This window comes from Peromyscus maniculatus, chromosome 3 (genome assembly GCF_049852395.1).
Source record: "Peromyscus maniculatus bairdii isolate BWxNUB_F1_BW_parent chromosome 3, HU_Pman_BW_mat_3.1, whole genome shotgun sequence".
NCBI lineage: Eukaryota > Metazoa > Chordata > Mammalia > Rodentia > Cricetidae > Peromyscus > Peromyscus maniculatus.
This window is the reverse complement of record NC_134854.1, coordinates 32,335,913-32,358,549: the sequence shown is the minus strand read 5'-3', so window position 1 is coordinate 32,358,549 and position 22,637 is coordinate 32,335,913. Positions and strand designations below refer to the sequence as shown.

At 37.9% G+C, this 22,637-nt stretch overlaps 1 protein-coding gene and 1 pseudogene across 1 annotated transcript in view; both read right to left on the bottom strand.

The window, feature by feature from the left end:
* The window catches only part of Sema3e (semaphorin 3E), a 251,694-nt gene that overhangs the window by 96,932 nt on the left and 132,125 nt on the right, over window positions 1-22,637 (bottom strand). The window contains exons 2-3 of the mRNA XM_042272920.2: window positions 18,189-18,349; window positions 1,562-1,621 (exon numbers count right to left, since the gene is read on the bottom strand). Of these exons, the coding sequence (XP_042128854.2) occupies window positions 1,562-1,621; window positions 18,189-18,349 (221 nt within the window). The remainder of the gene's footprint in view (window positions 1-1,561; window positions 1,622-18,188; window positions 18,350-22,637) is intronic.
* LOC102902745 (large ribosomal subunit protein eL34 pseudogene) lies at window positions 20,314-20,728 on the bottom strand (annotated as a pseudogene).

Below are 22,637 nucleotides of genomic sequence, written 5' to 3'. Positions count from 1 at the left end.
TTTCATTAACTGCTGTTACACACACACACACACACACACACACACACACTCATAAACTAACACTCAACTTGCTTCAAACCCAAATTAGCCAAGTCAATTTTTGAAAACATCCTCTTATCAAATTAGACATTGCTATTTCATCAAAATAAATGACAAGAGTAATATTACCCTCTCTTAGTCCTAAAGATATCTTAAAAATAATATACACAACAGTGATGAAATGAGCAGATTAAGATTTCTCCTTTAAGTTCTCTTACAAACTTCCTGGGTAGAGAGACCAGCAGATTGACTTTGCCATACAGTCTCACAGGATACTAAGCCCCTTGGGAACAGTGAGAACTGCATTCCTGAGTACATGGCCCAGTGTTCACAGATCTATCCATTCAACTCCTGTGTATGTAACATTTCACTCTGTGTGGGATCCACACAGTGAATAGAATCTGACCATGCAGACAAGGTGAAAGGTTTCTGTCCTCACATGGCTGGATGCACCTGCTTTTCCTCTATTGACATACTGTCACTTCTTAGACAGAACCAATTAGACCACATTTTGGCTCAGCTGAGCTCAGACTGACATGGGCTGAGAGTCTCTCGATTCTCAGCTTCACAGTACAGACTAAAGCAGGAAGAGCGTTGACTCATTTCTTGGCTCTGCTCCAGCGACAACAGAGACTTGGGAGTTACTAATAATGTGCTAGTCATTTACATTTTTTTTTTAGCTTAGGAGAAACAAGGATAAGTTTGCTTTCAAGGAAAGACCTACGGCCGTCTTCCGAGCCATGTATTCTATCTGAGAAGGAGGATGTAGGCCGCTCATTCCATGTCTCAGGAAATCCAGAGGACAGTGTAGAGAACAGCACTTCTCACTCCCGGACCACAAGGACTCTGGGTTGAAATGGGATAGACTTTTCTTCTAATACCAGAAAAGACTCCAGAAGCATTGTTACATGAGCCAAGCCCCTGTCCTGCACCATCTCCTAAAATTGGTGACCTCATTTTGTTTCTACAATTCTACTTAACCAAAGTGAAGTGAAATCTCTTCAAGAATTTGACTTCTCTTATATCCCTTTCAAATTAAGAAAAAAACCAGAACCATCTACAATTGTGGTTTTCTCCCAAATAATCAGAAGATAAACATTAGTATAAGAAATTTATAAATCCAAGTTTACTAAAATATAATAAAATAACAGCTCCACTGGGGATTGGAGAGACGGCTCATCTTCATAAGTTTCAGAGGATCTGATGATCTCTTTGGGCCTCAGAGGGCATTGCATGCACGTGGTGCACAGACATACATGTAAGCAGAACTTCCACACACAGAAAATAACAACACAAGAATTTTTTTTAATACATGCTCCAGTCAGGATGGTAGCCTGTTTTTTCTCAACTCTACATTAAAATTAGTTTTATAGAATAATGTATTTATGGTATATCTCCTCTCTTTATGAAAAACATTGTGTATATGTCTTTGAAGAAAAATAAAACTTTAGAAATTCAATGCTTTCAAGGTAACCGAGAATAGAATCTGTGACGTGTCTAATCTATAATGAATGGTACTTACTGTGTCTTTCCCTTTCATTATGCATTCTTCTACTTTTGCTGCTGTACTCGGCCAGTATATCTGAAATTGAAGATAATGGATCACTATGGAGACTCCACATAGAAGTAAACCTCACTAAAAACCAGAAACCATTTCATCTTCTTCTGCAACCCAATTTACAATTTATAACCCATTTTGCACTACTTTCTGAGAAGATAAGTAAAATTTATCATCTTTAGATAATTATTTGTATGATTAAGAAACTTTGCTATGAGCTCCCACTTCATGCTAAATCTTTTTAGTCATCCCTCATCTTCCCGGGGTTCCTTTCACCTTTCACCTGCAGAGCCAGCCACTCTAGAACCTGTTCCTCTCCAGATTTCACCTGCTGGAACCTCTGCCTTCCAATTTTGTTGGGGAACCAGACTACTCATGGTGTCAAGACAAACAACTCCTCGAATTCTTTGAGTCCCTTTTGCATTTTTACCACCAAGCACAGAAAATCGGTGTTCGGGACTCCTAATAATGTTTGGGCCACGGGAGAGTATGAAAGGATGGCGGACTCTTAAATGCATCACTGAGTAATAAGTCATAGACACACTACAGCTTTGAATGGCTGTACAGCAAATTTGTAGCCAGCCTTGGCTACAGGAGACCTTGTCTCAGTACTGCCTTATGCAGCAAGACTGTTTTACCCTTCATGTTTCCACGTGGATTTGCAGAATTTGTCATGATGTCTCAAGTTTGTTGGCTTATTTCTTAAAGAGAAGGCTATATAAAATATTTTCCCGTTTGTTGACAGTACCTAGCACTTTGCTGAGATCAAAACAAATAAAAAAGTTTTCCCACAATTTCTATATTATTTTTTAAATGGTTGTATTTATCATTATATTTCCCCAGCCTCCCCTTTTCTCTTGTTGCATAGACTATAGAACCAATTCACATGGGGCCACCAACTGCACTGATAGATATAATTTATTTTCCCTATTACATTGTAAACCTATGCACAGAGGTTTTGGTTGGTTATACTACGTAAGTCACAGCGCATATCATCAGTGGCCTGAAAAGGCCTTTCCTTTTAGTTATTTATTATTTCTGTTTCTATCCTGGCCATCCTACTTACTACATATGAGGCAATTGTTGTAACTTGTTACTAGATTCATTTTTCATGTTTGTTTATATTCTTTTAAAGTGGGAGGAATTGCTTTTGTGCACATATTTCTAATTTATGTAATCATAACTTATCATCTATTTGTTTTAACTAAGTCTATGCAAGTAAATCAATTTGTGTGTGTTTGTGTGTGTGTGTGTGTGTGTGTGTGTGTGTGTGTGTGTGTGCCTCTTATGTCTCCTCTCAATTTCTCATGGTCCCTCCATATATTCTAAGTAGAACTTGTCTGCAAACGCATTTGGATTATCAAACTAAATATTAGACATTGCTTTTTATTTGACAGTTGGCAAACATCAAGAATGAGAATTCTTCTTTAAAAATCTAGTTTTCTGATGCCTGTAAAAGAAAATCAAAAGCCAAGCTATACTGGGTATATCTCATAAAGCAAAGCCGCTGCCAACTTCATCTTTGGAGTCATGTTCCAGTACTCATTAACTGATTGCTGGCAGGCTCCCTGATGCCCATCATCCTTCTAAGCAGTTTTTGACATCTGATGTTCATCTTTGAATCCCAAGTATGTTTAAGATTTAAGTATTCCTTTAAAAGATGATGCCCCATAAAAAGCGATTCTAGTCCAGAAGTGGAAGAGGCTCTTCCCATCAGTCACACATTACACAGCCTTATCCAGGCCGAGAATTTACAAAATGGTGGCCATGATGTTTTATTGTGTGATTAAGTTTATTATCATGTGAATGACCGCGAGGTTGAGTTTTTGCTGGGCCTTGATCTCCCAACAGTGTCTTGCTGACAGTTACTAAGCAACAGGTATTCTTTACTTTTCAAAGTACATCATCTAAACCTTACAAGAAAGCACATGAGTTTACCATGTTGGTATACAAGAAGGAAAGACAAAGGAAAAAAAAGTAGAACTAGAATAGAACTAGAAAGACACACAAAAGAAAAAAAGGCTAAAGCATGTGCATAAAATCGTAAAATTGTTGTTCCTAGTTTTCACTCCTAGTTACTCATCAGTGGGTCATATGGAATGAGTCAAGACATTACGTGAAAGTGTTGATAGTATGGACCCTGCAAGTGAAGTTGCAGTATTTATGATCTGAGTCAAGACATCTCCTGAAGGTGTCGATGGCATGTGTCCTGGAAGTGACACTGCAGTTGGTGGTCTGGACCCTGGAAATAAAGCTACAGTATTTCTCATCTTTATTTGATCTAGTGTTTAGATTAAAAAAAAACTTATTGCCCTGAGAGATTTTCTACAATTATTTGTAAAATCGGTTTTACCAAATTGAGAATTATGACTTTACTGTGGATTTATATCTTATTTAAATTCACGTGTTAAAGTAGGCTTTGTATACATATATTCATATGTACATATATACATATTAACAAAATAAAACTCATTTAAAGATGTCTGTAATTTCATGTCATTTTTTTTTTTTTTTTTTTTTTTTTGGTTTTTCGAGACAGGGTTTCTCTGTGTAGCTTTGCACCTTTCCTGGAGCTCACTTGGTAGCCCAGGCTAGCCTCAAACTCACAGAAATTCGCCTGGCTCTGCCTCCCAAGTGCTGGGATTAAAGGCGTGCACCACCACCGCCCGGCCATGTCATTTATTGATATGAACAAATTAGAGTACAGATCATCAATAATTCAGAATAACGCCTTTTATCCTCAACATACTTATAAGATGTGGAATCTTCAAAATGTTGCCATCTTTCGTTATTCATTTTATCTTCATCATAAAATGATGATTTCTTTACACTGTATTCTGAGAACACAATACCACACATTCTCTTATTGTTTCATAATGATTATTTCCAAACACACTGTTTTGGTGGTAAATCTCCAAGCATTTCCACTTATCTTCTGATGACTTTTATTTCAGACTATCTTTCCAAATAGCCAGTAAAGACACACACACACAAAAAAAAAACAATTTGTGCAAGGAAAAGGGGAAATTTGTTCACTGATCAGGAAAACAAGGAGGAGATCCCTCCGGCCAGAGGTTGATCATTTTTGCGGACAGTCGCCTTCTCCTGCCACTACTGACAGAAGGTCTTCTGAGCTTGCGATTCCTCAAATGTAAAACATCCTCTGTCTAGCAGTGTCCGCTGAGGCTTCTATGCATCTCCCCCTGTAGAATTTAATTTGGGGCTCTTGCTGCCTGCTGTTTCTGAGTAACAAGTCTCTTTTGTCTATGGCCCAGGAGGGTAATGCCTTCTGACAGAGTCTGTGAAACCATACTGGCTAACTTGCCTTGAATATCATGTCAAACCTCAGGCCCCTAACTGCTTGGATCAAACAAAAGAGAGTTTATGGCAATAAATAACTTTTCTAGAATTTTCAGATCATGCACTGGTCCTAGAACAAACCTAAGGAGAGCAATTAATCTGAAGATGACAAATCTAATCTTGCAAGCGTGTTTTGCAGAGTGATTCTCATCAGAACTTTTCAGCTATCTTTTCACCAGGCACTGTTTCTCCTTCTTTGATCCCCCATGGTGTTCTTGTTTGTACAAACACTACCATGATTTATACATTTAATTTTAGCTCTCTTATTAGAATACAAGGAACAAAGCTTGTTAATGTCAGTTGGACCCATGGTTTAGACAATCTATGTATTCAGTGTCTGATGACTGGCACCTTTATCACATTCTTTATAAAGTCAACCCAGCTAAAGAACTCAGTGTGAACTTTAAGTGACACAGTTCACAGACAGGAAAATGCCTCAATCAAGGTCAAATGGGAAGTAAAATTTCCCAGTTTTATCAGGGAGGAAATACTGAGCACAATCACGATGGCCTAAGCTTTCAAAGATTGGCAGGATCACTGTAATCAAGCAAAGAGAAATTGATCAAACCATTCTAATTGGGAAAAGGGTGATAAAATTGATCTATAAACACTACAGCAAAGTCTGATGCATGGGTGGGGAAATTTTCCTTAAAGTTCTATTGTTCTGGTTTTGCTTGGAGGGTTTTTGTTTGCATGTTTTACTAGTTTAACATGCTCAAGACTCTCGCCAGAAGTTACCTGGGGTGACAAAATAAGACAAAATGACTTCCATGAAAATAGAAAAGTTCTATTTTTGAAGTCATCATGTGTACATGTTCTGCCAAGCCAGTAAGGAAAATCATTTCCTTCATTTGTTTTGGCAGTGAAGATGTGTTTTGGTTCAGCTCCACAGTTTAGCATCCAAAGAAGCCATAAAACTAAGTTATTTGTTCTGCATAAACATTTTTAAAGGCAGTTAAACAACAGGGTGTAATGTTGCTTCCAAATTCTCTGTACTAAAAAAGTCCAAAAAGCAAAAGGTTAACTACACATCATTTTATCACAATCCCTCTGCTGTGTAATTCAGTCACCCCACTGCATATTAACAGCCATTTACTGTTCTTGTACATCTCAAAAGAGAAAATAAGACAAAGTATAAATTAAATTACTAAGTCATTTTTTTCTGTGCTCCCCATTGAGATTCATAATTATATCAGGATTAAGGATTTAACAACTTGCTCTTGGTAAGATGCTCAGATTTAGTGGGCCAAAACAAATTAACAAAGATGGGATAAATTAACTGTTTTAAAATGTCCTTTTTAGTTAAAAATAAATAAAACAATTCAGCTAGCATAAATTATCTCCATAGATCATAAGCACACAGCTATGACACTATTATAATTTCATGTAATACTATCTTCATATTTCTAGTATTCTAATGAAAAAATGCTTTATAGTTTGATTTTACTTTCTATATTTTGTATCTGTATAATAACAGGAATCATTAATATAAACTTAAATTGTACATGTTATAAATATCATTAAAAGTAAGAAAGTATATTTGAATATAACATATTAAAATAATCCTAATGGCTTATAAATGGTAGTCCTTAACCTCACACACATTATCACTCCTAGGGTTTATGCCTTTGCACTTCATTATAATGACTGTCATTATCCAAATTGTTTATAAGTCAGAATTATGATCTTTTAGACTCTAGATAAAAATTAGTACTTGAAAGACTCATTCTCCAAAGCATTTGGACTCAACCAGAACTTGCACATTACACAAACATCAATGACCTGATAAATGCCCTCCTTTATGTATGAAACTTTCCCAATTGCTATCATTAACGTGAATTACCCCTAAAATTCATATGCAAATTATATTTTAATGTTTCCTTTCCACTCAATCAAAAACTAAATTCTAAACTACAACATTCTTTTTGACCTTGAATGAATGAGGAAATCGTGTATAGTTTTCTAAATAGAATTTTCTAATGGCAGTCATATCTACAGAAATCCAAATCAAGTGATGTAATTTTAGCTCAAAATCAGCAAAATAAGCTTAAATTTAGAAACCTAGAGAGCAAAATATGTTACCAAAGTTCTCTTAACTAAAGGTCTATTGCTAAATATTGGTTAAATTATGACCTTCTTAAAATATAGTTTGTATGAAGAAAATGTCCATTTCTGATGTTTTGTAGGAAAGAAAAACAGAAGATTTTGTGCTTTAAACTAAAATTGTTGTTATCGAGAGGGTCAGTTTATTTTGCATGAATTCACAGTAATTGTCTTCTGGGCCCAGACTACAACAGGAGTTAAGGCAGGCACAGCTGATCCATCGTTACCTGGGGTTGGCTGCCTGCCGGAGCTTCCGGGCTCTGGGCTCCGCCCTAAGTATTGAGAGGTAGTGAAGTTCCTTTAAGCTCTTTCCACTATCACCACCAACAAACTAGTCCTTCAGTCCTTAAACACTGCTAATCGGCAGCTCAGCAAGGCCAGCAAGAACCAAAGGAAGCTACCTCCTTCCGAAAGATGCAACCAGGAGGCCTGGTGGTACCCTGACAACCAGCGGAGGAGACAGGACAGGGATAACCAGGACTCCGGAGGAGTGCCCTGGGAAGAGTGGAGGCTTCTGGGGTAGGTGTGATGGTTTCATGTGTAACTGCTGCTTCCTCGCTTCCCATCTCCAGAGTCTTCCTTCTTCCATCTATTCAGCATGCTGCCGTTGAAGGGAACACAACTGCACCCCGATTCTAACTACGATCTGCTAAGTGTTCAGAATGCTCCGGTCACTAACACTGACTGCAGCCAAGCAGCAGTTTTCTTTGTGAGCCAGTCTCAGGCACGTGCCCAGCTTCTGGGCTCGCCCTGGGCCTGCGCTCACCTGGGCCTCACCCCTCACCCCTCACCCCTCCACCTCCCGTAGAAAGGGTGGCACATTCGAATCAGCTGCCTCAAATCATAATGATGATAAGTGTTTAGATAGAGTTTACTGTGTTTGAAACATTGTCTTAGACATGTTGTACTAACGCATCTAAACTCCTCAGAAAGGGCAAGAAAATGGTACTATGGTTAGTCTGTCTATGACTGAAAAGTATGGATGAGGAATAAATAGGTCTCATCAATAATCTAATAAGAGGTAGACTTAAGATGGAAATCTAGACAATCTAGCTATAGAATCTGTGGATTTGTATTATATTGTCTAACATATTAAGAGTTTTCTATGAATTACTAAAGTAAGCCTTAAAGTTTTTAACAACTGATTTGAAGTTCATTGGATCAACAAAATTCAATGTATTAATGCAAAACAAAATGTCTGTCTGTTGTGTTTGAGTGCTCTGGTCAGAAAATCTAACATGTCATAAACTGTCACTGTCTTCCCTCCCAGAGGTATGAATACATTGGATATGAATATGAAGTGTAGGGAGAAAATATATATATATATACATATATATATATATATATATATATGTATGTATATATATAACTAAATAGTGAATTATAATTAAAAAATGACTGACAGGAACTATTGTAAGAACTGTTCCAACATCAAACATGAGGAACTATGAATTCCTGTGCATGGAAACCAGTCTCAATATAGGTGTGGAGTTTCACTGTGAACAACATCTAGCGAGAAGGCTAGTACCTTCAGTTCTTAAACACTTATAAAGTAAGCAAGTGAAATGTTGTCTCTCTTCCCATTTTCACTTTTCTATCAATGTTATATCTTGATATTGTCAAGTCTGGATCAGAAACATCAATGCTGCAGAACATTTCACTCAGAACATGTTTTTCTCTAGTTCAGCCAAACCTTTTCTTGGAGTCAAAGATTTTAGAATTAAAAAAAAAAATAGACGGAGGGTTGTTTGCCTTTTAAATTTTTCTTAAAATGTCACTGACAAAGTGATAAGATCAGAGTGAAATCTAAAAATCTGATGTCATTTGGGGTATTTTAGAGACTTTTAGAGGGAATGACATACAAATTTTAGCAGAGGAGAGCTCTCAAATAAAGTAAGTGGAATCATAAATTGAAAGTTTTAGAATGAAGAGAAAGCTTTAGCATGAGAACTCACTTTTATTTTTCAGTGAAATTTAAATGTGCTCATTTATATAACAAAGACAGCAGAATGGTATTTAGTGGTTAGAGACTATTATAATGTGCTTTGGGAAGTGTAATGAATAAAATAGACTTTTCAAACAATGGCATTTCCTAAAAACTACTTTACAGAATATGCCGATTAAGTGGTAGGTTCTTGTGCATTTTGAAATTGAATGGGAAAGTTCTGTGTTATGTTTGTGTGTCCACATGTTTCTGTTTAAAATATGTTTAAAAATATTTGGAGCTACATGATAGGACTACTGTTTTCCAGGAGAGAGATAAGATCTGGACACACATTAAAATTACCTGGGTGGATTTAAGTAGTACCACTAATTCCTCATTTCATCCCAGGGGTGGGGTGAGGAGTGGACATTATTTATAAGAGCATTAGGTGCTTATAAATGTGCAGTGAAGGCAGGAATTACTGCCACGTGTGGAATCAGTATCATTTTCTTTGCCGAAAGTGCATATGTAAGAATTGAGTAAGGTGTGGGGTGGAATTATCAGAAGGCAGACAAAATGAAAGGAAATTAGAAAATTTTCACAAAAACACTTTTTTGTGAAAGTGTTTTGACAATAAATACAATGGGATTTGCAAGAGAGCAGACAATGATGCTTTCTCGGGAAGTTTTAGAATTAGCAATGTATGCACTTTAATTTCTTCAGTGTTTGTGTGTTTTAGTTACCTTTCTATTTCTGTGATAAAACATCCTGACCAAAGCAACCTATAGAAGGAACTGTTTATTTGGGGCTGACAGTTTCAGAAGTGTCAGAGTCCATCACCATGGTAGGTGGGGAGCATGACAGCAGGCAGGATGGAAGAGCTGAGCTCACATCAGGAGCCACAAACAGCATGAGAGAGAGAGAGAGAGAGAGAGAGAGAGAGAGAGAGAGAGAGAGAGAGAGAGAGAGAGAGAGAGAGAGAGAGAGAGAGCATTCACACTTCCTCTAGCTAAGCCACACCTCCTAATCCTTTACTTCCACTAACTGGAAAGCAAATACTCAAAAACAGGAGTCTATGGAGGCCATGCTCATTAAACCACCACTGCGGTGGTATTGTGTTCCCCAAAATATTGTGTACCCTGATAAACTTATCTGGGGTCAGAGAACAGATACTTAGGCTAGAAAATGTTGGCACTCACGCCTTTAATCCTAGCATTTCAGAGGCAGAAATCCATGTGTCCAATACAGTCAAGCATGGTGACTCTTGTCTTTAATCCCAGAAAGCCAGCCTTTAATCCCAGGGAGTGATGGTAGAAAGCAGAAAGATATATAAGACGTGAGGACCAGAAACTAGAAGCATTTGGCTGGTTAAGCTTTTGCCTGGTTAAGCTTCAGGCTTTCGATCAGCAGTTCAGCTGAGAGCCATTTGGGATGAGGACACAGAAGCTTCCAGTCTGAGGAAACAAGACCAGCTGAGAAGTTGGCCAGGTGAGGTTAGCTGTGGCTTGTTCTGGTTCTCTGACCTTCCAGCATTCACCCCAATACCTGGCTCAGGTTTGATTTCATTAATAAGAACTTTTAAGATTCCGGCTACACCACCACACTATGCTATTTGAGATATCTATTTCTGCATAGACGAACCAAATAAAGACCTACAACTGGGAGCCACCTTCCTGCATGGACTGACAAGCACATGGTGTATTTTACCACAATACGGGAATCAAAATCAGATTCTTACAGAAGTTAAGAAAGGCCAGGGAATCTTCTGGAAATCTAGTAAAAAGAAAGAAAGAACAATTTAGAAGGGGGAAAGTTTGGAGTTTTGGGGGGATATGTGACTGTAGAATGATCAGCGGAATGGAAGAGTAAGTAGAAATGGTCTGACTGGCTACATTTTGGTGTGAACAAGCTGAGATTAAGTTTGAAAGGCAGGCAAGAGTAGATTATGAAGGGCTGGTAATCTGGGAAACTTACTCTAATTTTCCTCAGAAATCTCAGAATGCTTTATATCTCACTAATCTTATCACTTTCCTTTGCAGTTTATATGATAATGTTATACCTGTAAGTATTACTGGACTTTGGTCCCAGGACCCCCAAACATTAAAAACTCCTACACAAAAGAGCATTTGATTGATTTTTTTTCAGAGAGGGGGATAAAAAAGTATAAAGAAAGATGGAAAATAACCAGTTGTAACAAAAGATCAGCAAAGAGGGGTTCATATCACATACAAAAGAAATGCCATCTTATAGAAGAAGGGGGCATCTCTGGGTAACACGGGAGAGAGAGCCTCACAGAGACGGTAGATTGGCTGCTGACAAGTAGTTCGATGGTTTCGATGTGCTAAATGAAGATTCCTAGTTCCTCATCTTCACTGAGAAACCATCAAGGTTAATCCATCGTGACACATCCCTGTTGACTGCTAACTATAGTCACCAAGGGCAGCACTGACCCTCACCCCGGGTCAATAATCAATACTTACAATCACATCCCATAGGGCCCTGTACAGCCCCTCATCTGACCTCACCCTTCTAAATGCCTCAAATCCGTTTGTTAAATCCTCTGGAACACCATTAACAAAATTCCTCCTAACTTCTCCTTTATTTTCCCCTCTACCTTCTCTCTCTAATTAAAGCCAGGTCACCCCTTGAGACCACGGTTCCCTCCAGTCATGTTTAGTGATGATGACTTTCTTACTCTGGTGAAGATGCTTTCATTGATTTTTCTCCTTTTTTTTTTTTTTTAACTTCTTTTGGTCTAAATTTTCAAAAATTTGCCCATTAAAAGCCCTGCTCGGATGTTCGTGTTATAACGACGTCCATACCACCTGCTACTCTCTTGTAGTGATCCCATATCATCCCTTGGTGTTCCTTCTTCTTAATAGGAAATCTCTTTATTTTTACATTCCTGTATTTCTCTTCACAAACATGACTTATCGCCCATCACACCAGCCAACTGGTGCCTGCTCCTTAACTGTTTCAGTGGTCTGGTTTTCCAAATCTACCTTGCCCATGCACTCTGACTTCATTCTCCAACTCTGCAGTCTAGTCCAGTAGCCACAAGGCACAGCTGGTTGCTGAGCCTTGACGTACAGTGTGCAACCAGGTTTTCTTCTATGAAAGTAGTTTTCTGACCACCCTGCTCTCCATGCTATCCTCTTTACCTCCCCTCCCCCACAGGGATGCTTCGTTTTCCTTGTAACACTTATCACATCTGATATTAGAAAATGGTTTTTATTTCCTATAACATGTTCTAGGTTTTACACTTTATATGATCCATACTAATGTTGCTAAAATTACAATTAAATGAGTTAAAATGATTAAGATGGAAAATACAGTTGCAAAGCTAGTAATGTAGTCATGCGGAGGTACATGAATCAAGAAAAAGTTGAAGACTATGTGGGCCATGAAGACAAATGGGGAAATGTAGGTGACTCTGCAGACAAACTGGCACCTGGCACACGAGGGGAGGAGGAATTTGGCAAAGTTACCCGAGTCACCACTTTTACAAGTGGCATTCATGGATCGTTGTTAGTGATTCATCTTTGGCACATATTCTTTGGGGCTTTCCTGTGTTTGTGTAGCAGGGGATGCTTTCTAGAATGATATCAGCACTAGTGAAGCCAAATATTAGAATCTACCCAATATCATTTGACATGGAAATGATAAAGTACACTCTATTTATATGACGGAAAATATTTCGCAGACTCAAAGTGAATAATTAATTGTGTACCTAATATTAATTGTGTATCTAAAAACCTCACATGGTCTTTTACAAAAATTGACAAATCTTGTATATTCAAAGAGGACTAATATTTGCCTCTTATAAGTATGGAACAGAGGCCCAGCAAAGCGAAGGGATTCACCCAGTGTTATATATGGAGAGTCAGGATTTGAACTTCCAATATCAGAGCTATGCTCCCTGGTTGCCAGTGCATCTCTAACAGTAAGGAACCAACAAGAATGATGAATAGGATTAAATCTATATAGAAAATTACATTGAATGACAGAAAACAAGAAGCAACCCTGAAAATTGCAATCTATTTTTGTATGTCATTTTTTCACAGCTAGTTACCACAATAATCAAGACAGTGTATACAGAACATATGGTAAGATAATTCTGAAAACTAAAAACAGGGAAAGTATCTTGTCAGGAGAAGACACATAGAGAAGTAAAAAGAAGGTAAGTATAGTCACCTGCATAATGGGATTGGTGATAGCTTCGTCTTGATGTGGCTAGTTGTTCTTATTATTATACATTCTAAGGCAGTGATTCTCAATCTGTGGGCCATGACCCCTTTGGGGGTTGAAGAACCCTTTCACAGGGGTTGCATATCAGATATCCTGCATATCTTGATTGATAACAGTAGCAAAATTAGAGTTATGAAGTAGTGTTGAAATTAATTTTATAATTAGGGGTAACCAAAACATTGGGAACTGTACTAAAAGGTTACATCATTAGGAAGGTTTTAAATAACTGCTCTCAGGTTATTTGAGTTACTTTTAATTTTTTAAAAATATTTTTAAGTAAGGTGTTTATTTTATTATTAAATATATTGCTTCTTAAATATATTAAAACTAAAAAATGAAAGAGTAAGATATGATAATAAAAGCAGGCCTTGACTATATTCTCTAAAGTACTTGATATAAAGAACAGAAGGAGGAATGTGGCTTGATAGGTAGATCCACAGCTCAGCTGGGTGGTGGTGGTGGTGGTGGTGGTGGTGGTGGTGGTGGTGGTGTTAATGGGAGGGTCTAATCCTGCTTATAGATGAGCAGATTGGCAGATTTACTTAGGGTAATTCTTTCTCCTGGGGAATAACTGACAATATCTGGAGACATTCATTTTATCATCAAGACATTGGGGATTATTTGTGTCTATCAGAGTTAATTTGCTGTTATCACAATACACCATGATCAAAAGCAGCTCATAGAAAGAAAATTAATTTGGGTTTACAATTCCAGAATGATATGGTGTCCAGAGCAAGAAACTGAGAGATCACGTCTTAAGTGCGAGCATGATACAGAGAAAGCAAGGAGACAGAGAGACAGAGACAAAGAGACAGACAGAGAAAGAGAGAACTGAAAGCAGAGTGTGGTAATATGAATAAAAATGGCTCCAATAGGTCCAGAGGGAGTGGCACTATTGGGAGGTGTGGCCTTGTTGGAGTAGGAAAGGTGTGTCCCTGGGGGTGGGGTTTGAGATCTCAGATACTCTAGCCAGGCTCAGTGTGACATTCTCTTCCTGCTACCTGCAGATCTGAATGTAGAACTCTCAGCTCCTTCTCTAGCACCATATCTACCAGGATGCTTCCCACCATGATGATAGTAGATAAACCACTGAACTGTAAGCCAGCACCAGTTAAATTTTCTCTTATAAGAGTAGACATGGTCATGGTGACTCTTCACAGCAATAAAAACAAGTCAGAGTTCCACATCTTCTACATGTTCTCAAGTCTGAGCCAGAGACCCACTTCCTCAGGAAGCTCCACCTCCTAAGCCTTCCCAAATAACTCTGCTAACTGGGGACCAAGTGCTCAAATGCCCAAGCTTATGGAAGACATTTTTCATTCAAAGCACCACACATGCCATTGGTATCTACTGAGTAAAAACCAGAGATGCTGTTCAGCATCCCAAAACACACCTCAAACCACCCTTCCTACAAAAAGTAGTTCCAGATATCAGACAGCATTATCTTAATGTGGAGAAATCAAGGATAGAGAAGGCAAAGCAGAAAACACTGGAAATACAAGGGTCAACATGTATCCAAAAAGAAAGTCAGTGGGAAAGCTTGCCCAGGAGAACACCACTTAGATTTCTCAGAACTGAGACCACTGGAGAACTCAACTCATATTAAGCCCATTCATTTTAAACAGACAGCTTGCGAAATCTCCCTCAGTCTGATACTATAGGAAGTTGACACAATCAAACAGAGCTTACTGGGTTACTGGCAGTTGTACTGCTAATCATTTGAGTAAAATAGACAGGACAGATGCGGTTAAGAAATGTGAGTGGAACACGTTACCGTAAAGTCAAGTAGGCATAAACCGTATCACAATTCCTTGGGACCTGCTCCTGCTGAGAGTCTGACAGGGCTTTTGTTATGCTGGCATGTATGTTTGAAATAACTACGTTGAAGAAGGCTCTCAAGAACATGTAAGCTTTAGGCCCCGCAAAATCAAGGTATTTCCATCAGTGCAGAGAAGACAGTCAATCTAATAGTGTTATAAGTTATTTTCATTGGCATCCTTGCTAGATGTACCCTGAAGCTCAATGGCCTCATGCTACTCTTTTGCCTCCTTGAGAGTTAGTTCATAAAACTCCACCATGCTCCGGGTCCCCTGCTCTTATATTATTTTCACGGGTCATTTCCTCCATGAAATCTCATCTTCTGGCATTAAAGGCCTGAGGGTACAATTAGGCCAAAACAATAAGTGAGAAATAAGTAGGAGATCCAATTTGCCCTACTCTGAAGGGGAATCGGATCATCGTAGGGGCTGCTGCATCTTGATCTCTCTGTACCCAGAGGACACAGCAGCTCAGGAAAATGGTTAAGTGAGTCTGTGCCCTAAGAAGCTGCTCTTAACTTCCAGGCTCTTTCTATGTGATGCTCTGATCCGGTCCAAAGATTACAATGTAAGAAGCATGTCTGTACTGCAGATATTACTCACATTCCAAGAGGCTAGATTTCATGGAGCATCTTCTAAATTAGAAAGTTTATCTCTTATTTTAAAAAGTATTTTTATCTTGTGATGGGAGAAGGAATGTCACATAGTGTGTTGGAGTTAGAGATCAGCTCTGGGAGTCAGTTCTCTCCTAATACTGGGTGTTCCGGAGACTGAACCCACATTGTCAGGCTTCCTCAGCAGTGCTTTTACCTGCTCTGTTCTCCCCTCAGTCCACACACTAGCAACTTCAACAGAGATTGATCTGGCTTGATAGTATATTGATTAATTTTGTTTTTTCGCAGTTTCACACATGCACAAAATATATTCTAATTACTTTCCCTGTGTTGTCTTGTCACTTTTCATCCCTAACACCTGCTTTCCCAGATTCATGACTTTTGGTTTAGTTTTGTGATCACTTAGTTTAGCAAGGACCACCTATGTGCGCTGAATTCCACTGGAGCCTGATGGGGTCGCAGCGGGTACCCAACTGAAGGCAATGAGTGCTACTCTCTCTGAATCTATCAGTAGCAAATTCTTCAGCCATGGGAAGTAGGGCCCCTTGAATCCCTTATCCATTGATGCTTAGATGTTGTTTTTTTGCTCCTACATCACAGACTCCATCACCAAAAATCTGGGTAAACAAGCATATTACTACTGAGTGTGACATGGAAAAAAGTTTTAGATGTGAAAGAGACCATCCAATAAGTAAGAGAATAATCCATAGAATTTAAATGGAAGGTCATGTGGATATATCTGCATCCATGTACAAAAGTACTTAAAGAAGAAAAAAGAAGCCCAGTTTTTATATTTGTTTCATAGACACGAAACCGTAAATTCAATGTGTTTATTGGAAGTCAAATGAGGACCATTGGTTATCCAATAGAAGTGGTCAGCTCTGAAATAATATAAATAACAGTAACTTTATATGGATTGAGTGAGCTGTATTTATACATAATGCATAAAGTCATTGGTTCAATCACATCTTTCCTTTCCTGAAAATCCAAAAATCAACATTTGTGTTCTCTTCTGGTTTGATATATTTGGTGTTTGAATTTGGGCAGTATCTGTTAACTTTAATGAAGGTGTGTGTGTGTGTGTGTGTGTGTGTGTGTGTGTGTGTGTGTGTGTGTATGTATTTGTATATAATCAAAATTGACTTTGAATTTTTCCTCAGAAATATAGAGGAAGGTATGATTGAGAAAAATGCTGGACTAAAGCCAGAAAGATGTGGCCCCTAGACAGCTAAGCATCCCCACAGGTGAGAGGCACAGAGGATGCCCCAGTAGACAAGATCCCTTACACTGAAAGAAATGCAAAGACCCCCTAGAGTACTGTGATGTAAACCCCTTAGGAGTTGGTGAGAACGTCAGTGCAAGCAACGAATTCTAAAGCATGGCATGAGGCACAATCTTCCCTTTCACAGCGAACAGGAAAGTTGCAGGAAGAGAAGGAAGGAGGAAGAGGAAAGACAGAAAATTTCAGTCTTGTGTGCTGGGAAGGTGGAAGGCAGGTCAAGGGTTGCAGGTGATAGATGACGGGCAGATCCCTGAATTTCTTTACTGAAAAATGAGGAAGCAAGTCCTTGTCTTCCCTAAAGTTAACACATACTATACAAATTCAAACACCACTCCTACCGATGGACCACAGTACACAGGCGCTGCCTTTTGTATCTGCAGGGGATGAGGAAGGCTATGGTTGAATGAAGGACCTTATAAGTGCTAATTATATTCTCTCCCAGCTCCCAGTGTGTGATTTTATACAATAATAAAATACCAAGAACCAGAAAAAACAGCAAAACATTTTAAACTATTTCTTCTAGGAATTAGGATTTGGCAAAGACTGAGCAATGCTGCTTTTTGCCATATTTTTAAAGAATTTTGAATTTGGATAAAGGAATTTTAAAAGAATTCTGGCCCATTTGGATGAACATAAAAATAAAGCATAAACAGGGTGCATTATTACATATACACACTAATGCCAAAACTCTATGATCTAAAGTCCTTCATGTTTCATGTAAAATTGATACGACTTTGAGAAACTTAATCCAGTTCTATTTGTATACACTGCTTTTCTTCCCACCGTTAACCATTTCCAACACTGATCTTACTTTAATAATGTGCTTCCCAGCAAGCTTGAGGAGCATCCATGGCAGTTAACAATACTCCCAACAACTACACCAGGCAGTTACATTGATGTTACAGGTCTGTATTTGGATGTTGGAATGATAGAGCCCAGAGGTACTGCTATTAATCCAGGATCCTCTACCTCACGTCTCCCGACAGCAGGTGGGTATGGTGCCAAAGGTCACTAAGAACATCAAAGCACAAGGAAAGTGTCCTTCTGCAAATCTTGATATCAGTCATGTGTTAGAAACGTTCACATAGGATGCTTTATAAAATTTCCCCAAATTGTTTCCTTTTTAATGGAGATTTTATTTCTATTAAGTAATCATTGCAAATTTGAAAGCGGAAGACACAGTGAGAAAAATGTCAGGCCACAGCCTTGTCATACCACCCCTCTTTCTTTCCTTCTTTGATACCTCTCTGTAGCCATCACTGATTCGTTCCAAGTTCAGGGAATAGACAAGGTCCCTGCCTCCCACGAAGAGCCGCTCTTGGTACTCATCCAGCAGCATTGTGTGGAGATCAAGAAATCCCAAGGGGCTTTGAAATATTGATGTTCTGTTCAGGTCCAAGAGTTCTGAAATGCAAGGAGAGGTCTATACTAAGTGCATGAGAACACATTACCCTTCCATCAAAGCCCAGTTTTTATATTTGTTTCATAGACACGAAACCGTAAATTGAATTATTCAGAGAAGATTAGAATATCCAGTCATCCCTCAGTATCCATGTGGACTTTGTCCTAGGTCTTCCAATATTATAATGTAAATAATGCAATGATGCCCAGGTCCTTTATATAAAATTGAATAATTTTTACTTATACCTAAGTATATGTTCTTTCTTATTCTTTAAGTCATCTCTAGATTCTTATGCTACCCAATGCAAAGTAAATGCTTTGTGAGGTTATTACACTATTGTTTGGGGAATAATGAGAAAAGTCTTGCTATATCCAGGATAGGTGTAACACTTTAAAAACATGTATGTCTATATTGAAACTGTGGAAGCAATACCCACAGATATAAGGGAGTGACTGACTATATAGTTGTATGACAATATATTTTAATGTGTGAGCATTCAGATATTTATTAATTTATTAATCTGAATACCTAAATGAAACTTAGTATGTAAGGCAAATATCCTATGATTTTAAAATATGGACAAAATCATCAATAACAATAGTTACTGTATAGCACGATGTAAAAAGGTCACTTTAAAGCTACCTTTCCATAACAAGATGTAACATCTACACAAAAAAACTGCAAGTGTGTCTACTTCATTCTAATAGAAATCTACTCAGGAAAACCATATTTCCACCTAAAACTAATATCGAAAATCATATCCAAAATCAAAAGCCTGGCAACAGTCAAGTTTGTAATCACAACTGTGATTACTCATAAAAACCATCTGAGATCTGCTTTCCACTATTGTGATTTGGTCTATCTTCAGGCATTCTTGTCTGTGGTAGGAATTACAAACAATATATTTGGGGTATATATATTAAATTTAAAAAATCAGAATCTGGCAAGGTTTCATGTGTACATCTATTTGTTGGAGGTACGATCTTTAATTTCATGTGTCAGTTTGGTACTTATGGCTTGTAAGTTGATATATAAGAGCTTTGGTGATGAAAAGGAATATTGCCCCTAAGACCAGTCTGTGTATGGAAGACCTGCTGAAGTCTCCTTGGGAAATAGTGAGAAGAGAAACATCTGCAGTTAACCCCAAAACCGCTCACAGGGGTGTGCAATTTTGCTGACCAGGGCACCAAAACACAAGCAGTCAATGGAAGTATGAGAAACATCAAACATTTTCTACCTGAAATAGTAAAGATAAAATCTCTTTTCCTCTCTATTAAGAATCCAGGAGGCAGGGGGTTGAGAGTTCAAAGCCTGCTTGGGCTACTTAGTGAGACTTATTTCAAAGAAACAAAACAAAAACAACAGAGTGGAAAAGAGCATGTTCTTTAGAGAGGTCTCTGCTCTGCAACCTAGTGTGCTCAAAATTCCGTGGAGTAGAATTTCCTTAAAATCTCTGGTTTAAATTAGGCAGTACTGCAAACATTCTAGTATCCCACATAGACAACACGTTTGAGATATTGAACCACTGGACCTAAGTAAAAACTATGAGACTAAATCTTGATGGTAGGCCTGAAAGAATACCAGGTATTTTCCTGGGAAAGGAGGAAAACTGGAATTAAAGAAAGATTAGATAGAGGCCTAGGATTCCAGAAGGAAAAGAAAAGCAACAATTAATATTTTTAAAGTTAGAAGTCATACAATCATCCTTACTAGACATTTACAAATTAGAAAACAACACTTTCGGATTCAATATCATATGAGAAATATGGAGCAAAGAGAGCTGGTGGTTTCATGGGAGCCGTACTAAGTGATGAAAAACTTCCCTAGGCAGCCTGGTAGTTTGCTGATACTTTCCATTTTCTGTGCATAACAATCTTTATCGTAAATAGGTAAGTCTGATCAAAGAATGGCCACATATTAGCATTAACACTTTTTTTTTTCACAGACCAAGCCTTGACCCTTATTATTTAAAAAAGCTGCATATTTATTTCACTTTCTGACTCTGCTTGTGCCTTCAACACCTTCACAACAATTTTCTGCTCCTCAATAAGGAAAGCCCGCTTGATCCTGTCACGGACACACTTGGCACACAGGGACCCACCATAGGCCCTGCTGACATGCTTCTTGGTCTTAGACAACCTCATAAGGACTTTCGGTCTCACAGGACGAACCCCTCGAAGCCTGCCTGAGCACACACCACATGCAGATTTAAGTGCTTTCCCAACCTTCTTGGTATAAAGGTAAACAATCCTGTTGCCAGGGGTTCGAGACAGCCTAGTTTTGTTAGAGGCTGTGTTGTAGGAAAGCCTACGATGGTATGTCAAATGCTGGACCATTCTGAGTGCCTCTAAGCACCGTCCCGGAAGAGGGCATTAACACTTTTCATACTATTGAGTTGCCAAAAATGGTGAGATGCAATGCTCAGGAAATTTGATTTCTTGGAAAATTAATGAAATATATTAAATGATTCTGATATTAGTTCCCTTGCCTGAACTATTACCAGAGTTTAATAGATAAAACCAGGATGGTTTACTAAAAATATGGAATTGGAATAATAATAACCAATGAGGTGATTTCATAAGTTAAGTCCATCTACAGAGGCTTGTGTTTGCTTTTGGATGGGATCATTAACACCTTCCACATTATCCCTCTTGACATAAAAGAAAAGACAGCTATCAACATCGACTTCTTATCTATTTTCCACTTCTGTCAAGCTTATTATTTCTAAAACATTACAGGTTCTTATTTATTTGTCAACAGTAACACGTTATTCACTGTTTCATCAATCATCTTTTACTCCGATGGATTAAACTCTTCTCTGACCCATTCTGTCTGTCTACAGCCCTATGGAACCGAAAAGATACACAGGTTTACTCACGTTACTGTGGATAGAGATTGGACAAACAAAGCAAAAGGAAAGTACTGAGTATGCATTAATCCATGCAAATTATATACACACTATTTTCCAATGACTCACTTTTTTCCAGTGAGCTACCATATTGTAATAGTTAAAATTATCATTTATTTTATTTTACTGATGAAAAATTCAGGCAACCACAAATTTAATGACTCTAATAGGTAAATGCTATAACAAGAAGAAAACACTCAGATTACCTATTGAAACATGATAATCAAAGTACAGCATGCATGTGCATCACAACCAAATTCCTACATACAGAATCTGAAGAAACAAATTTTACTTTGGACAGCCTTTAAACCTCTTTGAATTTCATTCCTTCTATGTTTATTCTTTTCTGCCTTTATAATTTTTAATTGATTGATTCAATTGCATTTTCACAGTGAAGGGGATAGCATGGTATAAAAAACAAGCCAAACTTGTCATTGAATTAATGAAGTCCTACGTATAATGTTTTGCTTAAGAAGGGAAGATATGTTTAATAAATAAAGGCTAACTATTTTTCTGTATTGAACCTTGCCTAAAGAGAAATATTTAAACCATTTGTTTTATTTTCATTATTTAAATGATTATATGATGAGATAACTGTTTTTTTCTTGTTACTGTTACAAAAAAAGTTGGAGATTATGTATCCTGACTCATTCAAATTGCCTCAGAAGACATTGGTGCCAAAATATTTATGATACATAAAACTGAATGTCATCACCCATCTTAGGCAACAAGTCAAAGAATTTTATTTTACTTTATTTTATTTATGGAGCTATTTCCCATAATAATTGCTAAGTGATTTTCATATTAAAAAAAACCCAAAGGGTTCAGCATAATTTACTTTAACCTTTTTCTCTTTGGGAGGGGTTAAGTGCTTCGAATGCTTCTGCTGCTCCTGACCATGCCCAACGCACACAACAGACCAGTCCCATCTGTGACTCCCTTTGCAGCTCAGGCTGGTCAGTAGGGGTGTATCTCAGAACTGTAACAAGAAGCACAGCATATCCCTGCAGTGGTTTCTACTTTCTCATTCATTTTCACAGCAAACTCCCTGATTCTCAATCACTAATCTTCTAATGTCTTTACCAGGCCTTAGCCACCTTTCCTAATAGGTATTCATATGTGCTCATCTTGGATTTTGTCAGGAAACGTTCACAGTATTGATTACAGGGGAGGATTTGTGCTTCAGACATGTCTGTAATAATGGACACAGTCCTTTTTTATAGAGCTGTGCTTTGAAATGGATGTGGTTATTTAATTTTATATTTATTCCATATTAACTCCACTCTTACTTCATTCACTTATTTAACTGACTTCTTCCCCAGAAGGATTTGAAATTCCTCATAAAAATAATTTCAATTAAATTAACAAATATATATTTTAGA